Here is a 20523-nt window from a genome sequence, read left to right on the forward strand (position 1 = left end):
GTGTTTATTAGACTACAAAGGTACTTGTACGACTTAAATATTTAATCACATCGAAAGGTTTTGTGTTACAGATACAACATGGAAACGGACGCATGAAGATCCTCTTGATATTCGAACACTTTTTCATGTCTAGATAGAGGTGGAACAGCTTATTTCTGGAACTTCTGGTCAAAGCGACATCGACTAACACTGCATAACTCTCATGCGTAATGGAGAACTCTCCATGGTGCTAAGAGTATCATGGTTGTAAAATAGCTGTATATCATTACAGTTGTAAAATAGCTGTTACTGCTATTGATGCTGTGGTTATTGGAGATGATGGAATCGGTGTGTGTGTGTGTGTGTGTGTGTGTGTGTGTGTGTGCGTGCGCGTGCGAGTGTAGGTGTGTGTGTTCAAGACCATAATCCCATGATGAAACAATCAAATATCCTCATATTAGCCATCCAAGAACACTACACTACATTGACAGGGGAGCGTTTTTGGCAGGATTATCCCTTATGAATCTTGAATGAGTATTCAGTTTGAAGGGGACATGTAGGCCTATGTCTCCACAGGGTTTATACGCAGTCATATTAGGTTAGACATGGACGTAAATACAGAGGAGAGGCTCACTGGATAACTGCAAGAATAACTAAATAATTACATATGTAGCACTTAGCGGTATTCTTTAACGAAAATAAGTATAGTCAAGGTCTACCCTACTTTGATCTCAAGCGTTTGCCATCATGACCAGAATTATATTAGGTCATTGACATAGAAGTCAGTCACTGAGCCCCTTTGCTGCAGAAACTTGATAATTTTCACCATGTATGATGGTGCCCAAGTGAGAACCGTTACGTTTTTATTTGCTATTTGGATTGCAATGTTACATTAATTGTTGAATCAAAGTCAAAGAATAAGCAAGACTCTGGCAACTGTTATCCAATAGGGTTACTTCCTAGTTACTTTCAATTGCTGAATAAACGAAAATCAAACGGAATCCACCAGAAAGTACATGCATGAAATAATGTCTCTGTCTGTAAGAGTGTGTGTTTGTCTGCTCGCCGTTGTTTTACGTAATCATACTGATCTATGTGAATACGGACAGAACAGTCGTGGCCAACAGTCTTGATCATCAAGCTGCACCTATATCAGCAATGCGGCCTATAAAACACGTGACAAAATGCACTGGCACTATGACTAATTTCAGCATGGATTATAGAGGTGCAGGGGAGGAAAGGTCGTGTTTTTTTGGAGAGGACCGATAACATGCTGCGCGGTAATGTAACAAAGCATGGTTTTCTGATAGTCATTTTTAAAATTATTGTAGTTTATTATTTGCATAACCATTGTCACAACAGTTGCATGTCAGTGGTGTGTGTAGCGCAATATCAAGTCCAATCATAGTGTGCCCGTGCCACAAAATGACAGAACACACACAAGCAATTCGAGATGAAAACAGCTGCTCAGTGTAGTGGATTTCTGCATAGCACAAATTTAAGCCTATCAATATTGTTCAGATCGATTTATTCTTCTAAAAATAGCAACACACGCATAACCAACACAAGATATACTCAATATGCTGCACACTGTCGTCTTGCACCCGATGCGATTCCTTAACACACCAAAGAAAAGCTGAAACAATTCGGCCTTCTTGATCATGCCTATAGTCTATCATGCATGGCCCAGGCCTGTTATATAGACAGACTGAGAGAGATTACTGTCCCATTGATTCCTTGGAGGCATTTGTCATAAGGAACATTTACCTCGTATCTGTAGTGAGAATGTTTCATTACTTGTGGCTTGTCAAAACCGAGATGTTCTTATTCACTCTCCACAAAGGAGTGTTGCTTTTGTCTGTAGCTATGTATATCTCTGTGTAGGAGTGTATGGAGTTTGCTCTCTTTCTCTCTCTCTCGCTGTGTGTGTGTGTGTGTCTGTATGGTGCTGTGGCAGAGGAAAAGGCAGGCATGCCATTTGGCTTACATCAGTTGGTACCCATTCATAAATACTTTAGGTAGCCTAGTTGCCTTAACAAATAGCTATAGAAATGGCCAACCATGCATTACAATAAATGTTCTGGAAACCAGAACTCGATGGAACTGTTTATTTTAGAATCAACCGGAATAATCTTCAGAATAAACTAATAAAGGTTTCCATGTTTATTTCCATACTGAATGTGAGATTTTGAGAAGACATCAAGGTTTTAAAATATAGTGTCTATTGTAACTGTACAATTAATTAGCATACTATCTGGCCGTAAGGAGTGGCTTTTATGGCATAAAGGTTGCCTACAAAAAGGTCAGGTTTTGCTTACCCTATAAAGCTGGAAGATTTCCTCTGCATCCAGGACATCAGTCTCATAAATGCCCACCAGACACGGGATACTGGCAATCACAGGAAACCACCGGGATTTCCTTTAGTCGTACACGTTTCCCTTTCACATGGCATGCTTGACAACCCGGTACTGCAGGAGGCGTCCAGTTTGCGGAGCTTGTAACATCCTGATGTGCAAACTGCTTCTTCTCACATGTGGACGGGGAAAAATAATTATTATCCAGCTCATTGAAATGGCAAATCAAATTTCAAGCACCGCATCGCATAGGTAACTATGCCATTTGAAGCACGGAAAGAATAGTAGGTGGGAATTAAAAAGTGATGTCCTTAGACTAAGACACACGACTAATGTTCTGAGAAATGATCGTGAATCGAGAGAGGCGGCGTAGATGACCTTGTGACGTGTTGTAAATTGATGGGGGGGATCCCTGGTCTATTTTTAGCGCTTTGGTTGTCGAGAGACAGGCGGGGGTGGAGAGAAAAGGTGGGGGCGCGGGGGTTCCCACTCAGCCTCCAACTGCAGCGAGGGGGAGAAAAAAACCCTCTTGCACACATTTACACAGACAGAAAAACGGAGAGCTTACACTGATCTACGGACACTTTCGGAAATACAAAGGAAAAATATTCTCAAATTGGAATTTCTACAATCATAGTGTCCCAAAAAAAACGTCAAAAATTTGAATTCAAGCTGTTGTTGGGATTTTTTTGGCATATTCCCACCCTGTATCCACACTACCATTGCAATATTGATAACGTAGTCTGAGTCACGACCAAGCGTAGACTACCCTACCTATTGTGGTCGCCTATTTTAGTGTGCACATGTTTTTTTTAAAAACCTAGGCGTTTGCAGCAGAGTCAAATGCTTATTTTGTAACATTAGCTTTAACATTTATTGGGATATCACAGGAGGATATTTAGACATTAATACACAATAATACAAATCCTTAAAAAAAATACATGTTGTGGTTGTTGATATGCAAGGATATTATTTTATCATTCATCTGATCATGATCATCTATCATCTTATATCATATATAAACAACATGTAGGGCTGAGCAAAACACTGTCCTCTGAGAATATTGTACACAACCCTCTAGCAACGTATATCTCACTGAAGACAGACACCACATTGCAAAATATCACGACTGTGGACACAGGAGATGAGACCACTGAGTCACTCAAGAGAGAGGATGGAGCTCTGAATGAACTGGCTACGGGCATATGCAAGGCATTGTCAGATTTTCTTAAACAACATTCATGATGTAGAATTTCAAAGGTGGTAAGTGCATGGATTTTATTGACATTTTTATAGAGAGTTGAATCTAAACCACAGCATTTCTCTACCACAATCTTTTACACAGATTTTATGTATTTCTTTTTTTCAAAGAAGACTCAAGGACTTTAATCCTCTAGACCACCTTCGGGCATCTCAATATAGAAACTATTGACATTATTTTTGTTCATGAACCCCACGATGATTCCTGTTCTGGATACAGACAGGGACAACTGGGGGATAGACATGAAGGGTTAGACCCAGGCTGACAGGCTGTGTGCATCAGATTGCATCAGGCAGCATGTTAGAGACGAAACATGTAGGGGACAGTGTGGGTACAGCCTATGTACTATTTTATACTGCTATCTCTGCCATGCATACACTCCTAGAATGCTGTGTCTGTTAATTAACATATTCGTCTAGTGCGGCCAAAGGTGATTGGTTGAGTGGCATTGCTGTCTTTCTAAAGGCACACACACACAAACACACACACACACACACACACACACACACACAACACACACACACACACACACACACACACACACACACACAAATACAGACTTACTCTGATCTGTAATGGTAGGTGTTTAGTTCAGCTATGATCAGAAACAGACCCTTAGAGAGTTATCAAAAATATTATATAACACATTTGTATTGTTTTATTTTATACATATTGTGTTGGGGAAAAAACACAATGCCTTCCCTATTATAGCTATATATTGCCACAATATTAATCATAACTTATCAGTGTGTAGTCTTTGCAATTTTGGACCGAAGAATTTCATAACAAGAAAAAATGAATAATATAATTGATATAATGAAAATGTAACTCTGAAGGGATGACAAATAAATAATGAAATCCAGTGCTTTGCATTCTGTTTTGGTCCTTTTTGGTTACATGTCTGGGTCCTCTAATTTTCAATAAATGCGTTACAAACTTTTCAAACTGTAAACATCAGAACAGCTGTCAGTTATTGTCTTTCAGTTGGCTCAGAAGCATTTTTGTTGCAACTAAAACCACTAATTGCAATTGCACATGGGACTATTGAGCACCAGCCATTTGACAGCATTTAACAGTTTGTAATGGATTTGATGTGTGTATATGTATTTATCAACATTTGCATGGGTGTGTGTGAAAAAAGTAAAGTGTGAGTATGTGTGTGTGTGTGTGTGTGTGTGTGTGTCTTCTGATCTGTCCTAATTTAGCTTATCCCTTTAGCCAGTGACTTACACATGTACAGGACAGCAGCATTTCATTGATGGTCTGTCTTCTTTGCCAGTCAAACAGCAGTGTGGATGCTGCAAATCAGTTCAAGGGAATTGTTTGTCTTTCTCACAGGTGTTTGAAACACGAACCAATGGATTGTTCTGCCATGCATGTTTTTACTCCCATCCATGATAAGTAGGAGCCATTTGGAAACGTGTAACAAAGCCTACTTTTATATTTCTTTGAATTATTTATACAGGACTAGTCAGTGAGAAAAGAGTCTTCCATACACTGACATGTTGAACTTCAGAAGTGCGGAGAGGATGGATGGCTGTGTGCATGGTGTATGTCAAAAGGGCCAGGTTGCTATAGAGATCCAGAGACATTCTGAACGTGTAATTGCATATAATGTATCTGATAATCCAGTCTGTGCTAATTAGCTTTATTAGCTTCATGTGATCATATCTGAACAGTGCTTTTGTGCTTTGAGAGATCTCCCATGAGAGTATTTGTGGCTCGGTGCATGCTGGGAACATGCAGGGAATGGCACCTTAGCCTACAGTATGCCTGTTGGCAGCCACTCTGAGTAGTCAAAGGCAATTCAAAACGAGTCAGAAAAGTTGAGACAGGACCAATCGTCAAAATTTCGGTGTCCACCACTCTAGTTCATCCAAAACAAACCAGAAAAGGGACTCAAAGTGCTAAATACTGGAATTTTCTTTTAAGTAAAAGTACTGAAGTACTTGTTTTTAAAAGTACTTGAGTATCAAGAGTACAAGAGTAGCCTACATTTTCTAAATATTGCATTACTACTGCCACAGTGCTTACATTTATGTACAGAAACGTCCTACATGGAGTTATGAAAAATGTTAATGTTAATACCTTAGAGGAAGTAAAATGAATTGGAAGTAAAATCAAGTCATTTTCGTCTTTTTACCATGTTGCCAGGGATAGGCAGTATTTCTAACACATGTATTTAAAATACGTATTTCAAATACAAAATACTATTTTGTAATTGAAACACTTGAAGCGAAAACTATCATTAACTTGTTCAGAAAATTGAAATAGTCTGGCGAGGTGGGGCCACAGGTTGGCACATTCCCACACATTCCACTATACATTTCACCAAAATGCATGTGCTCTCAGGGATAAGATAGAGAGATAGATAGATAGATAGATAGATAGATAGATAGATAGATACTTTATTGATCCCCAGGGGGAAATTCAAGAATAATATTATCATATATAATCATAATATTGTGTATCGAAATTTGTCCTTACCTGATCTCAAAGGTCCTTTTAAATCACAGAAAGACCTGGGCATTAATGACCTGAACGCTGAAATATACGAGCACAAAACACAAGAAATATATGCTCCCCATAGCACAGAGCACAATACAAGCCTGTCCTTATCAAACAATTATTTCACTCGCCAATGTATTGCCTTCTGCCTGACCTTCACAGAGTACCATGTTCAGAGGAAAGTCCACTGAAAGAATTCATTAGCACTGGGATGTCTGTGAAATGAATGTTAATGTGCCACTCATGTGTCTACACTGTTGCTACACACTTTACATGTTGTTATGGACTAGCAATGAAATATGTAAAAACCTGAATCAATGTTCACCAAGGCTATCATAATATGTAATTTATATTGCAAGTAGGTACTTTGGCTGTACATCTGAAGTCATTCTAACTAGTGTGTGTCAAATCTGGAGTCAAATGTCGACAGAGAGTCTGGTAGCAGTACGAGTACTCTAGGAAAGCAGCCATCTGCATAGGATGTGCCTCCCACCAGTGATTACTTCTGCCCACATCTCAGCATATAGAGGCAGAGTGGGGGCTGGAGGTTCAGACGTGTCATCAGGGCGGGAGCAGCTGTGTCTCAGCAGCTGGTCTGGCCGTGCGTCCGTGGCTGGAGTCCTCGTCTCATTTAACGCTCGGAGGATCCTCTGGCAGGTCATAGGAGGAGGGGCAGACAGGACAGAGACAGACAGGGGGGACAGATTGACAGACAGAGAAGAGGAGGAGGAGGAGGAGAGAGAGACAGACAGACAGACAGATAGGGATAAAGAAAGGAGACATTTCCTTTGAACTACATGCTAGTAGCCAGACTCTGGTGCAGCTGAGACTATTGTGCCCACTCCAATCAGCCTCAACAGACTGCTGGCGCCTCACGGGCACACCCTGCCACCACCAGCCAGAGGAGCAGAGCGTCCCTTCTTCCTCCACACCACCACACGGGTATCATCTTGATCCAGTATCCACATGTCCACCACAAAACTAAGAAGCCAAATGTTTGGAGAATGATGATATATATATACATTTCCAATGCATACATTTCCAGGCATCAGGAAGAAATCAAAAGCCTTTATGCCATTGAAATGGTCAGTGCAATCAAAATGACAAGTCAAGATGCCATTGTTTATGTCAAGATAGTTAAACTGTTGTCTTGTTGTCAATATGACAGTTTAATCTGTATATATCTGTAAGTATTTTCTAATAAACAATGCGCAAGGCAGCACTATTTTCTATTTCAAAACTACAAAGTCATACATTATTGTGTGTGGAGGGGGTTGATTGCAAAACATTGGATATGTTTCAAAGTTTTTTTCTGTTGACAGACATTGTGACAGTATTAAGAAAACAAAGGCTTTTACAGCAATGTGCAAATAAAATATACAGTAAAGCACCCCTTGGTCAGAGCTGTGCACCACTGTCCATCTTTCTATACATTCGGACGTTCCTGTCTGTCAGGTCACATATATTTATATATGCTAGACGGACTATGACAAGTAGTTAGTTCAACACATTTGCATGTAATGACACAAGTGATGAAATAAGGCCGATTTGTTTTATGCGGTAGAACCATTCAGCAGGGAACCAGTATAGTGCATTTTGTCCAACATGACATTAACCATTTAATTAAGGGGAAAAAAACAGCAGACATTTGTACAACCCCAAATCAGAAAAAAGTTGTGTAAAATGCAAATAAAAACACAACGTAATAATCTGAAAATCTCGTAAACTAATATTTAGTTGCCAAAAGGACACAGACAACATATCATGTTGAAAATGATCAATTTTACTATTTCATGGAAAATATAAGTTTTTGAATTTGACACCAGCAACACGTTTAAAAAAAAGTTGGGAGGGGGCAACAAAATGCTGGAGAAGTTGAAAGATAAAGAAAGCAAAAGGAGACATATTTCCCAACTAATTAGTAGAAGTAAAGATGAAGGGGTATTCATCACTCTGTGTAAACCTGTGTGGACAAATGAAACAATGTAAACAATGCTTTTTAACATGAAATTATGAAGTATTTGGGGAGTTCATCATCTACAGTACTGTATATAATATCATTAAAATATTCAGTAAATCCAGAGAAATATTTGCAAACAAGGAATAGAGCTGAAAAACAATACTGGATGGCCATGGTCTTTTGGACCTCAGATGGCACTGCATTAAAATCAGACCTGTTTCTGTAAAGAAAGTCATTGTATGGACTCAGGAAAACGTCTGATAACTATAACCATTGTCCATGAGCACAGTTTGATACTCAATTCAGAAATGCTATAGTGTAAACTTTAGCATGCAACAGCCAAATTTGTATTTAGACATGATACAGAAATACCACCATCATATTTGAGCCTGAGCTTGTTTAAAATGGACTTTACATTTAATGGAGGTAAAGTGGAAAAAGGTCCTGTGGTTAGACCAATCAAAATTTGCTATTCTTTTTGGAAATCATGGACTCATCTGGGCTAAAGAGGAGAGGGCCCCTAAACGGTAATGTTTTAGGCTAGGTATTGCTGTGTAGACAACCAATCATTAAGGTTTCAGATCTTAAGGTTTTGTAATTATTATTTTGATTAGAAGTAATCACAATTTCCGAAATTTGTTTTCAAGGAACTTCATCCATTTTAAACCATTACTGGATCATTTTGAATAGCAGCTGTGTTGCGAAGGGCCTTTACAACTACTTGAAGTCTATCGCCCTCTAGTGGCTGTTAATCAGACTGGTAAATTTGGAAGGTTGGTACACAAAGCATCTGAATGGGGCAATTCACAAATCGTTATGGAACACAATGGAAAATAGAAAGGCAACACACACAGACACACACACACACACACACACACACACACACACACACACACACACACACATATGATCCATGCATCCATGTTTTTGACACATGCTTTATTTCACCATGACATTAAATTAATACAGCAAGATGTTTGCGCAAAGAAACCCCAAACTGTAAATATATGAATAAATTACTCTACTCAGTGACACACTGGTTTCAATTCAGTTGGAAGAAAACATATAACAGTGAAAAATATGTCAAAAACATGACATAATTTAAATTTATATTCATTCATTTAGCGGGCACCTTTATCCAAAGGGACTTACAAAAAATAGAAATAACATTCAAGCTACAGTGTTGAGATCTTAGATAGGAAATAATACATAATCTTCAAGCCAGCAATAAATACTTAAATTAAGAATAGCAGAATTAAATATAACACTCAGACTGAGTGTACACACACTGTAATGCAGATCAGAGGATGTCAACAGAACTGCACTAGCTCACTGATGGTGCAGCCAGAGCGGCAGCACAGTCCTGCAGGCCCCGTGTCGCGGCGGATGCGATGGGATGCACTATGGCCCTCTGGAGACCCAGAGTCCCGTACTGGTGAGCCATGAGCTGTCAGCCCGAGCGTCCCCTCCTGCTGCTGCTGCTGCTGCTGCTTCTGAACCTCCTCGTTGCTAGAGGTAAGGAGCTGGTCACTGCTCATTCGGTCTAGGAGGTCGCCTGGAAAATAAACAAACAAACAATGTTGAAGTCAGGAGGGTGGTTGCACCTGTCAATGTCTAGCTGGGACGAGAGGGCCAGAGCTTGATTTCAAAATGGCACCCACTGTAGAAGTCCCAGTGGGGCTGGTCAATTTCGGGAGCGTGGCGCCTTAGTCGCGAGCTTCCACATGATGAAATGACCATGCGGACAAACTCGCGCCCACAGAGTTTGATCCTGCCATCCTGAGCCAGTGCCCCGAGGCCTCCCATGAGAACACAGACCAGGAGAGGGAGGAACACTTTTGCGCTCATGGTGGAAAGATCCAAGAAAGATAAAAGGTGCCTTAGGTTCGTTCAGGAATGTTAGATTGCACCTCTGCATGCACACCACACCAGTGTCTTGCTGTGAGTAAACTCCAAGAGTCAGCTGAGTGTTTATATATTCTACCATCTCGGTCCATCAGCTGATGCAGGACCCCAGTGTTGGCACTATTTCTTCTGGTGACCCTTTTTGGAGACCTTGACCGTAGAAAAAAATGTTCTGGTCTTAGGAATCATTGTGAAGGTTGGAACTCTCTAGTGATAAAGAATTGTCTGCTATGATGGATTGGTGGAAATAAAGGTCTTTACGTGGGGAACAGTGTCATCATCAAATACTAAAGGGGATGATATATAGACATAAGAACTCATGTAGCAATAGTGAGTAGAGCTTTGCTCTCAGAAGAAAAAAAAACTAATATTAATAATAATTAATCTATATTGTGGTAATTTGTCTATGTGTGTCTCCAAATATTTTTGCACATTTGCTGTTTTTGACACACCATTTGTTGTGTCATAGCTTTATCTTGGCACATGACTGAAGTTAAAATGTCAGACACGGGGTCATGGGTAAGTATTTAGTATTTCAGCATACGGAAACACATTCTAACAAAAAGATTAATTCAAAAAAAGTTATAATTGTTTCTCAATTATATCAGAAAAGCAATGTTCGGTTCCCTGACCAATAAAATGCAACTGCCTACACGTGATGGAAGTGTGTGTGTGTGTGTGTGTGTGTGTGTGTGTGTGTGTGTGTGTGTGTGTGAGAGAGAGAGAGAGTGTGTGTGTGTGTGTGTGTGTGCATGTGTTAGACATTGACCTGGCAGCATTTCATAAAAGAAGCTCAAAAGTATGTCCTGCGTTGCTAAACTGTTCACAGTGTACTCATCTCTGACAGTATTTTGCGTCAGCAGATGTGTGTAGGCTTGAACGTTTTGATCTATAAAGCTTTCCATCATTTTTTATGATACTGCTCTCCCTCATCTGCCCAAATCCACCAACATGCCAGTGTCAGACTTACTCCGGCTGACTTGTCATAAACTGATGCTGAACATGCCATTTTGACCGTGAGTAGCGAGCCACATCTTTATACCCTTCAATCCTATTACAGTAAATATAGTATGAAGGGCTTTAACCTCATAGTATGTATGGGTGCTCTTGCTGTATACTATGTAATGTAACCGCTTAGATTGTGCAGACCATGTGTATCTGTTTAGTTTATAACTAAATAAAAAATGGAGATTTATGTACACTAGCTTGATTAGATAAAAAGTATTTTATTAAGTCATTATATCTGGAAATAAATTACATGTTGAAACATAGTACAATTCAACATATCATAGCATAACATCCACAACCAGTATTATCTTATGAAAAGCCTGGGGATTATACATCTTCAAAGCTCATTTCAAACATTTTGAGAACTTAAAACAATGCAGACTATGCTCAATGACAGAGTAGACCAATTATGATACACATATATAGGCTTTGTGTTTTTAAGACATAAAACAACAGCTTGACTATGGTTTTGTTTCAGTGAAGTAAGACATGAATTCCTGTGTATTTTGATAATGCACAAAAGATCTCACAGGAAACCCAAGAGGTCATGGCTTTCTGAACAAGACTGAACTTTCTGAAAGAGGCTCTCTGCCAACATAAATGATGCTATAAGCTGAACAAAAGCAGTAAGTGGGGTTAAATTTATTAAGAGCACAAACAAACACACTTTGGGAGGATATCATATTTGAAATTGCATGTTCAACATGTTTTTCAATTGAATAAACAGTAACTCAAAAGTGTTTGTTGTTTTCATGCAATAGTTCACATTAACCAGAAACACTATTGATTGGGAGATCAACTGAGCTAACTTATCTGAACACAGCTGAGCTGCCACAATATAACAATTCAACTCAAACCTCCTAACCCTAACACTGACAGACATGGCAAAATGTGTAAAATGGTTATCTGAACAAACAAATGACATCAGTAGAAAACTATGTTGTAGGTACCCACACAGAAGTTTAATCTAAGTTAATTAAACAACCAAATTTTGCACATCAGTCCCTCTGTGTCCTACTGTATTCCAGGCTGACATGAGATGGCAATATAGACAAAACATCTCTTCCATCATGTCCAGGCCTGTCAACCAGCTGCCCTTACAGCTGAAATGGAAAGATATGGGGATGCAAGATTTTGTGAATGGATCATGGTTTGTTAAACACATTAGTGGACTCCAAGCTACACAATACACAAAGAATCAGTCAGAAAATAATACATGTAAAAAAATTTTTTCTTTCATTGGTTTTATTGAATGCCCAACCATTTGATCCTACATTTGTTCAAGTTAAAGTGATTACATGAAAAGTTTATTATATAAACATTCATATGTCTAATAGTCTAATAGGAATTTGTCCGACTGTTTTTGTGCAAATAAGCCAACTGGAAGACATTAACATGGATATTTTGATGGTCCTTTTCGGGTTTTAGTTTTTATCAAATTGTCAGAATAACAGCATTCCCTGTTACTTCCTCAGTTATAATTGACAGTAACTTTACACCCAATGTGCTCTGAGAACAGGACATTGATTTTTAAACAATTTGTTTCAATTAAATCAATAATCATATGATTGATTCTTTAAATGCACATAGTGAAATACAGTCCCATATGTCATCAAATTATCCATTGAATCTGGTACGTCCTGGCAAATTACACTACGACAATCGGGGGACCCCGTATTAAAATGCAGTTTTTTCTTTCCAACTCAAATATCAATAGTGTAATACACTTGTGTATTAAATGTAGCAGACACCACAAGTCTAGTAAGGTAGGCTGCATAAACACACACTCAGGTAAGCATGGTTGTTAAGAAAAAGTAGCCTACAGTAGGCATTTTTACTGACAAAATTCATACAATACATGTGCATATTAGCAGACATTTTGACATTCTGGCTGCTAAACACACCCTTTTAACACAGTTTGGGAGGGACCGAAATGTAATTTACATGACATAAGAATATATTGAATAGTGCAATCCCCCCAGACTGCTGTTTTTATCTCCAGGTTCTAATCAGAGGGGTCAGACACCCCCAAAACCCCCCATAATTCAAACTATGCTTCCTGGGCATCACAGCCACCTTTGTAGAAGTCCACAGAATCTATATTTAGAGGCAGTCTTCACAGGGCAGCTCCCAACTTAAGGAGGGATAATCTGCCGCAAGTTATTTTTGAGCCAAAGCTTCTGGCTTGCTGGGCCTTCCCCCATCCTGGTGGAGAACAAATTGGAGCTACCCTATCAGAACATAGCGTCCCTGAGGGACCTGCAAGGAGTCCATAAAAGTTGGTAAAGGCATGGGGAAGTATGAAGGTTAAGATGACGATGAAGATGATGACGATGATGATGGCTCCTCAGTGCTGATGGTTTCGAGCACTGCGTGTGGCATCATCGTCTGATTCGTCAGGCTCACAGCAGTTGTGAAACCGGCGACGTAGGCGAGCCTTCAGCTGCAGGCCGCGCTGCACATTGACGTAGGTGCACTCTTGCGCTTTCAGCTTGGCATAGTAGTCTGAGAACTTGTTGAAGAGAATGGAGATGGGCATACCATTCAGTATGATGCCAAAGGAGATGCAGCCAAATGCCACTATCCGCCCCAAATAGGAGATGGGGACCACATCTCCATACCCCACAGTGGATATACTGACCTGTTAGGACAAAAACAGTGTTTTACTCTCCAGGACATTAGTTACTGAGGAAATATAGTACCTTTTCCAATAGGTATTTTATTTTGGCATTTATTATCGGCATAATAATAATAATTAAAATAGTAAGCCGTTTATTACAAAATCATTAATACATCATGGATTTCTCTGAGGATTCTTTCATGAAAATGTGGGGTACATCCTAGTTTCATCCTGAAATGTATTTCTAATCCCATCAAGTTGTTTAAGAAGATAAAGACAGAATGGGATTTCTTGGATGCACAGACTGAAACTACTTCCAAGAACTAATGAGTACATTCCAAGCACCTGAAGCCTGAGCTAAAAATACAAGACTTCAAAATGAGGCCAAGTTGATCATGTCTTTACACACATTTAGAAATAATATGTTTGGACACTTGTTTTTACCATATGATAGAAATAATTTTATCACCATTTTCTTGCACCTAATATAGTGTAGTAGCAGTAACAGTAGCAGAGTAAACTGAGAAGGTGATCATATCAACATGTGCCAACACAACTGATCTTCCTCACATGTACACTTGCATTTGAGAGAATATCTCTTTTGACTTATATACAGTACATTGACTTATGTCAACTATATAACAAGGGATTACATTGTCCCCGGGGCAACTTGGGGTTAAGTGCCTTGCTCAAGGGCACACCGGTGGAAGCCGGGAATTGAACCCACAATTTTCAGGCTACTGCACGCTAGCCTAGGAGTACCGTCACATCGGTGTGACGGGAATGTTGGGAAATGAACGTTCTAAAGAATATCTGGGTTCATTGAATTCAACATAGAATTTTAGAACCTTCAATTGTTGCGGAACTTAGAATGTTCCTAGAATGTACCTACACCTTTAAGGGTTAACCACTACGCTACCACCACCCACAACACTACCACTACTTATGGCGACAAACAACATGGCTGCTGAGCATCGCTCACTTACCGCAGCCCACCACCATGCATCGGGTATACTGCTGAAAGGAGTCCCTGCCACATCAGTCTCCACAGAGTGCATCAGGGCGGAGAACGTGAAAATGCCCATGGCGATAAACAGGAAGAGGCAGCAGCACTGCTCAAAACACTGTTTGATGGTGAACCCAAACGCCCGCATTCCTGTGGAGTGCCTTGCCAGTTTGAGGATGCGGAAGATGCGCATGAGCTTGACCACCTTCAGCACCTTGCTGACCTTGCTGACTCTGGCCATGGTTTTGAGGTCATCCTGGCGGCTGAGGTCCTCGGCATCTGTAAAAGTCTCGAACACCAGCTGAAGGAAGTAAGGCATGACTGCCACAAGGTCCACAAAGTTAAGGGCACTCTTTACAAACTGTTTGATGTTAGGGGTGGTAAGCAGGCGAAGGAAGTACTCAAAAGTGAAGAAGAGAATGGACAGGACCTCCACATGCTCCATATAGGTCCTGCCATAGACTTTGTACTTTTTGAGTTCACCAACAGTGTTGAGGGTCATCGCTCCAATAGAGGTGATAACAAAGAGACTTGAGAACACAGCAAAGGATTTGGCTGACAAAGAGGAGTAGGGGTTCTCCATCAGGTCCCAGAGTGATTTTCTGATGAAACCACAGCACATGTCGTCAAAGTTCTCCTCGTGATGGGGCGCTTGGATCTCTGCCATTAGCTCTTTGTTGACTTTTAGCTGTTCACGGATGTCATCCACTTTTTCTTCATACAGGATGCGGCAGCAGCGCGGGGTGTCTTTCAAGCGCAAGCCCCAAAACTCCATCTCTTCCTCAAAGTTAATGGGACATAAACTCTCCATAATCCACAGCATATTGCTGCAGTAGAAGTGGAAAATGTAATGGAAAAAAGTGGGGTCCCGGTCGAAAAAGAACTCATTCCTGGCGACAGAGTAATCATCACAAAAAGTTAACTGCTTCACTGGGTCTGTACACAAAGCTAAGGCACCAATTCTGGTTTTGGGGTATCGCACAGCAAGATGCTTAGGAATGTGAAAGACCTTTCCCCCAACATTGACATTGATTGTGTATGTTTGTCTGACAGGTTGCTTTGGAGCTTTTTCAGCCGGTTTCTTCTCTAAGTCTTTGGTCTTCTGTTTCTCTGGTTTTGTTGCGGGACTGTCCAAATTATCCATAGACGTCCATGCTTTGACAGAGCTGTCCTGAGAGAAAGGAAAGGCACTTACTTCCTCCTCCCCACTCAAAGAGAAGCTCGTGTTGAGTTTCACGCTGGCGAACAGGCTCGAGCGCCTCTTCTTCAGCTTTTTCAGGTGCATTCGTGGGGCATCCATTTTTTCGCTCGACCACTTAAAACGATATCCCAAGAAGTAGTTGTTGAGATGAAGGGGTAAAAACTCCACCAAGAAGCACCATTAAAAATGTTGAGGGTTTACATAGTTTATTCCCCTCATTTTTGTGATCAAAAAGTTATAAGGACTCTCCAAGTGAAAATATGCCCTCTACCATGTAGCTGGTGCTGAAGGACTTTCCACAGTGTGTGTTTCAGCAAGCCAGAAGATCAAGAGTATGCACTAGGGATTTCCCCCCACCTCTCTGATGCACTAATCCAATTGCTGCTTTTACTGTCTAACCCAGAGTTAAAAATACAGTCAAAGGATTAGTGTCGTAATTTAAGGCTTGAACTCGAAGACAGCAAAGACATATAGGGAACACACCACTTGCTGTTTTGCACTCAGTTATTCATAAGCTTATTATGGGGAGACCTTTGTTATAGAATAACTGCATGGATAAATTGAATACACAGATGATACGGGTCTGTTATACACTGGTAATATTATAGTTCTGTGTGAAGTATGGCAGACCAATTGACTAAATGCCTATACAAGCTTGAAGAGCAGGCCATCCACAGCCTGTCTAATGTGACCCACATCCATCTATAATGTGCAATAAACAAACTCTTCGCCTGACTAACTACTTGAAGAATAAGCTCAAAGTTCATGTTGAAAAAAACATCAAAACCTGACATTGGAAAAGGATTATTCACCCAGTTTAACATATATAGTAAACAATCAAGTCTGTCAAGCCTATTGTCTACCTTTTAAATTCTTATTGAGTGGAAACCTGGCTGCAGTTCAGTAAACACCTTAATGCCCTATAGAATTACCTCTGCTCAACCTTGGGCACCCCCAACAGATTATCTGAGAAAATAGGTTCACACAGTTCAGCCCAAATAAACTTACATTCCTTACAGAAGGTTTATGGAAAAAACTAAACAGCATAAAAAATGCATTATACATCAGCTGTGTCTACTTTCAGGTGAAGTAAGAGACAGTGGGGAACATGTGGCCCATGGTGTGTCCTTACCCCTCTCTCTGCTTTTAGTTGACCTGGTTTTTGTTTGCCGGTCAGTGCCTGGGAATTAAATTGAATGAATATAATATCATAATTAATCACTGCTCCAGTTGTTGGCTAAGTACAGAAAAATAAAACTCTGTGCTTAAATGTGATTATTGCATGTAAGCCAGACAGTTTTGTTTGTCACCACAACACCTGGGAATTGACCTGAATGAAAATATTGCTGAGATCCTTAAATTGTAGACAAATAAAAGACAAATGTGTCTTTATTGCACTGTAATGTACACCAATGTACTGCAATGCAGGTTAGTAGCTGATATAGCATTAGGGTCTTCTTGACACTATTCTCTCCAAGAGAAACCTCAAAATAACAATATAATTTATGTTCATCTGCAAGGACATGCAGTTGAATTAATGCAATATCACGTTATCGTACACCTTTTAACTTGGGCTTATTGTTTCCTCATGTCTGTGTCATATTTGGCAGTATCCCTCTTGAAAAGGAAGCACACAACAGAGATAATTTAATCTCTAAGCACTGTCTGAGTCCAGCTTATCTCATTTATTTGATATGATTATATCCAAATCATTAAACTGCTAGCCTATTATCTCACACTGATATTCGATTTCTCATGGTGCAAAAGTTCACAGCAACACAACGTTGATCTTTTACCTTCAATACTACAATAAGGAGAAACCACAATAAAGAGACAGCCGTTTCGGACTGCAGATGCATGCGCTGATCACCTGATATTGCACTATGTAATGTTGTTGTTGTAGGTAGAAGCAGGCCCCATTGATTTATAATGTAAATGCATTTCTTGGCTAAATTTACTTTCAGTCTTTGAGCTTTATGGGTCATTCACAGCTGTGCCCTAGAAAGTGTGTCACAAATTCTGTCTTCCTGAACATCTTAACCTGAACATGAGGTTTTTTTTTTTTTTTTTTTTTTTTTTAAATCACCACATGGCATTACTGATTTTAAATCTTGCTGTTGAATGAGGTCTTTGGAATCTAAGAGGATGACACATTGACACCTCTGTACAGAAAGGCAGAGTCCCAAATGTCCGAGGTTGCATTGAGCACAATAGTGTCATCTCCAAAATCATTGAGGATGCAAAGAGGAATCTGACCTGACAGTCCTCTGGCTGGACCTAACTCATGCCTATGGGATAGTACCACACAAGCTGATCGAAGCCACACTGAAGGCCAACCATGTCCCCTGAAAAATTCCAACACCTACTCCATGACTATTTTGCTGCTTTAAGAAGCGTTTCACCTCTAGCAACTGTAAGCAACTAGTATCTGTGATTTTGTTTGCTTCCACAATGAACCAACAATAAAGTCAGTAGAGAAACAAAGACCGGGCGCTGTACTAGCAAGTGGAATCCATGGTTCCTATTTGGGCCTTCATGGATGACCTAACGACCACAGCAAGATAATTCCCTGAAAGAACTGATAAAGTCAAGTCAAGTCAAGTCAAGTCGGCTTTTATTGTCAATTTCTTTACATGCACTGGTCATCCAAAGAATTGAAATTTCGTTTCTTACTTTCCCATGCAGACATAGACATGCTTTAAATACAGACATAGACATACTATAGACATAGCCATAGACAATAAACATTAAATTAAAGTGCAAGACTGAAATATAGAACATGTATGTATCAAAATAGAAATATAGGACATATATATAAAAAAAATAGAGGTAGTTGTGTTGTATATTTATATAGTCTTAACAGTTACATGAAGTTTAAACTTGTGCTTGTGTGACCTGTATATTTACATTGATATGCAGTATGCAGTAATTTCAATTTCTATCAGGCTTGATGTGAAGCAGCAACACGTTAGGCTGCGCAGTCACAGTTCCACAGGGCGGTGTTGGGGGGGAGGGGGGTTAGGGTAGACAGGATCCTAGTTTCCTAGGTTCCTGGCTGGCTGGTGGGTGGGGGGGGGGGCTGTCAGTGATGGGAGAGTGGGTAGAGTGTTCAGCATCCTGATTGCTTGGTGGATGAAGCTACTTGCCAGTCTGGTGGTGCGGGAGCGGAGGCTCCTATACCGCTTTCCAGAGGGCAGGAGGCTGAACAGTTTGTGTGCAGGGTGGGTTGTATCCTTGACAATCATTAGTGCTTTCTGGGGTGAGGCGGGTGGTGTAAATGTCCTGCAGGGGAGGGGAGTGGTGCTCAATGATCCTCTTAGCTGTGTTAACAGTGTGCTGGAGGGTCTTCCTGTTCTGATCTGTGCAGCTTCCGCCCCACACTGTGATGCTGCTGGAGACGATGCTCTCGATGGTCCCTCTGTAGAATGTAGTCATGACAGGAGGCGTGGCACTTGCCTTCTTCAATTTGCGCAAGAAGTAGAGGCTGCTGGGCTTTCTTAGCCAGTGATGCTGTGTTGGTGGTCCAGGAGAGGTCGCCGGCTGATGTGCACCCCCAGAAATTTTGTGCTGCTCACTCTCTCCACAGCATCTCCGTCGATGGACAGTGGTGGCAGTTGTTTGTGGCCTCTCTGAAAGTTGACAACAATCTCCTTGGTCTTGCTGACATTTAGCAGGAGGTTGTTGTCTTTGCACCATTTAGCCAGCAGGTCTACTTCTTCTCTGTAGTGAGCCTCATCGCCCTTAGTGATGAGGCCCACCAGTGTTGTGTCGTCCATAAACTTCACCAGATGGTTGGAGCTGTGAGTGGTTGTACAGTCATGTGTTAGCAGTGTGAAGAGCAGGGGGCTGAGCACACACCCTTGAGGGGCCCCCCGTGCTCAGGGTCAGAGTGCTTGAAGTGTTGTCCCCGACACGTACTGCTTGTGGTCTCTGCAACAGGAAGTCCAGCAGCCAGTTGCAGAGGGAGGTACTGAATCCTAGCTTGTCCAGTTTGCTGATGAGTTGTTGTGGTATTATGGTATTGAATGCTGAACTGAAGTCTATGAACAGCATTCTCACATATGAGTCTTTATTGTCTAAGTGGGTGAGGGCTGGATGGAGGGCAGAGCAGATTGCATCCTCCGTGGATCGTTTGGCTCGGTATGCAAACTGGAAGGGGTCCAGGGTGGGGGGTAGGGTGGCTTTGATGTGTGACATGACTAGCCGTTCGAAGCACTTCATGATTATGGGCGTGAGTGCTACAGGACGGTAGTCATTGAAGCATGATGGTGATAAAGCTCACCAAAGCAGCTATAGAATGGAGTTCAAGCCATCTCAGTCCAGAAGCCAAGTCCCAAAACTGGGGTGGGTTCAGGACCACTTGGTGGCCCCAGCCGTGGCGTGACTGGCTGGGGCACCTGCACCATACGCCGGCGACCCGGGTTCGATTCCTGCCCCGTGGTCCTTTCCGGATCCCACCCCGACTCTCTCTCCCGCTCGCTTTCTGTCATTAAAAGGCATAAAAAACATAAAAAATTAAAAAAAGGGTTCAGGAACACTTGTGGTTTAAGATAGGTGAAGCATCATTCAAACTGTCACTGAGAAGCCTGTAAAGAGCATAGGAGATGGTACAGAGCTGAGCTGAATGACGACATGCATGAACAAGATGCTCAGCCAAGCAGAGGATTGACTAAGAGTGGACTTCTCAGGAAGTGGAAGGCCTGGGGCTAGCAAGACTCCTG

General features: G+C 41.0%; 2 protein-coding genes across 2 annotated transcripts; both read right to left on the minus strand.

The window, feature by feature from the left end:
- Positions 1-9036: 9036 nt before the first annotated feature.
- On the minus strand, positions 9037-9978 carry insl3 (insulin-like 3 (Leydig cell)). The gene is made up of 2 exons (XM_048261158.1): positions 9724-9978; positions 9037-9617 (listed from the first exon to the last, which is right to left on the minus strand). The coding sequence occupies exons 1-2, from the start codon at positions 9908-9910 to the stop codon at positions 9373-9375; spliced, it is 432 nt and encodes a 143-aa protein (XP_048117115.1). The 5' UTR covers positions 9911-9978; the 3' UTR covers positions 9037-9372.
- A 1195-nt stretch (positions 9979-11173) lies between these two features.
- On the minus strand, positions 11174-16098 carry si:rp71-39b20.4 (potassium voltage-gated channel subfamily V member 2). Its single transcript, XM_048230019.1, has 2 exons — positions 14582-16098; positions 11174-13616 (listed from the first exon to the last, which is right to left on the minus strand). The coding sequence occupies exons 1-2, from the start codon at positions 15899-15901 to the stop codon at positions 13323-13325; spliced, it is 1614 nt and encodes a 537-aa protein (XP_048085976.1). The 5' UTR covers positions 15902-16098; the 3' UTR covers positions 11174-13322.
- Positions 16099-20523: the final 4425 nt, after the last annotated feature.

This window comes from Alosa alosa, chromosome 1 (assembly GCF_017589495.1).
Source record: "Alosa alosa isolate M-15738 ecotype Scorff River chromosome 1, AALO_Geno_1.1, whole genome shotgun sequence".
Lineage (NCBI taxonomy): Eukaryota > Metazoa > Chordata > Actinopteri > Clupeiformes > Clupeidae > Alosa > Alosa alosa.

Bases quoted from the DNA above. Each gene is read 5' to 3' on its own strand.
- insl3 (XM_048261158.1), bottom strand. From the start codon at position 9,910: ATGAGCGCAAAAGTGTTCCTCCCTCTCCTGGTCTGTGTTCTCATGGGA. The intron at 9,618-9,723 runs GTGGGTGCCATT...TTTATTTTCCAG, and splicing joins GCCCCACTGGGACTTCTACA to GCGACCTCCTAGACCGAATG.
- si:rp71-39b20.4 (XM_048230019.1), bottom strand. From the start codon at position 15,901: ATGGATGCCCCACGAATGCACCTGAAAAAGCTGAAGAAGAGGCGCTCG. The intron at 13,617-14,581 runs GTAAGTGAGCGA...TTGTCCTAACAG, and splicing joins ATGCATGGTGGTGGGCTGCG to GTCAGTATATCCACTGTGGG.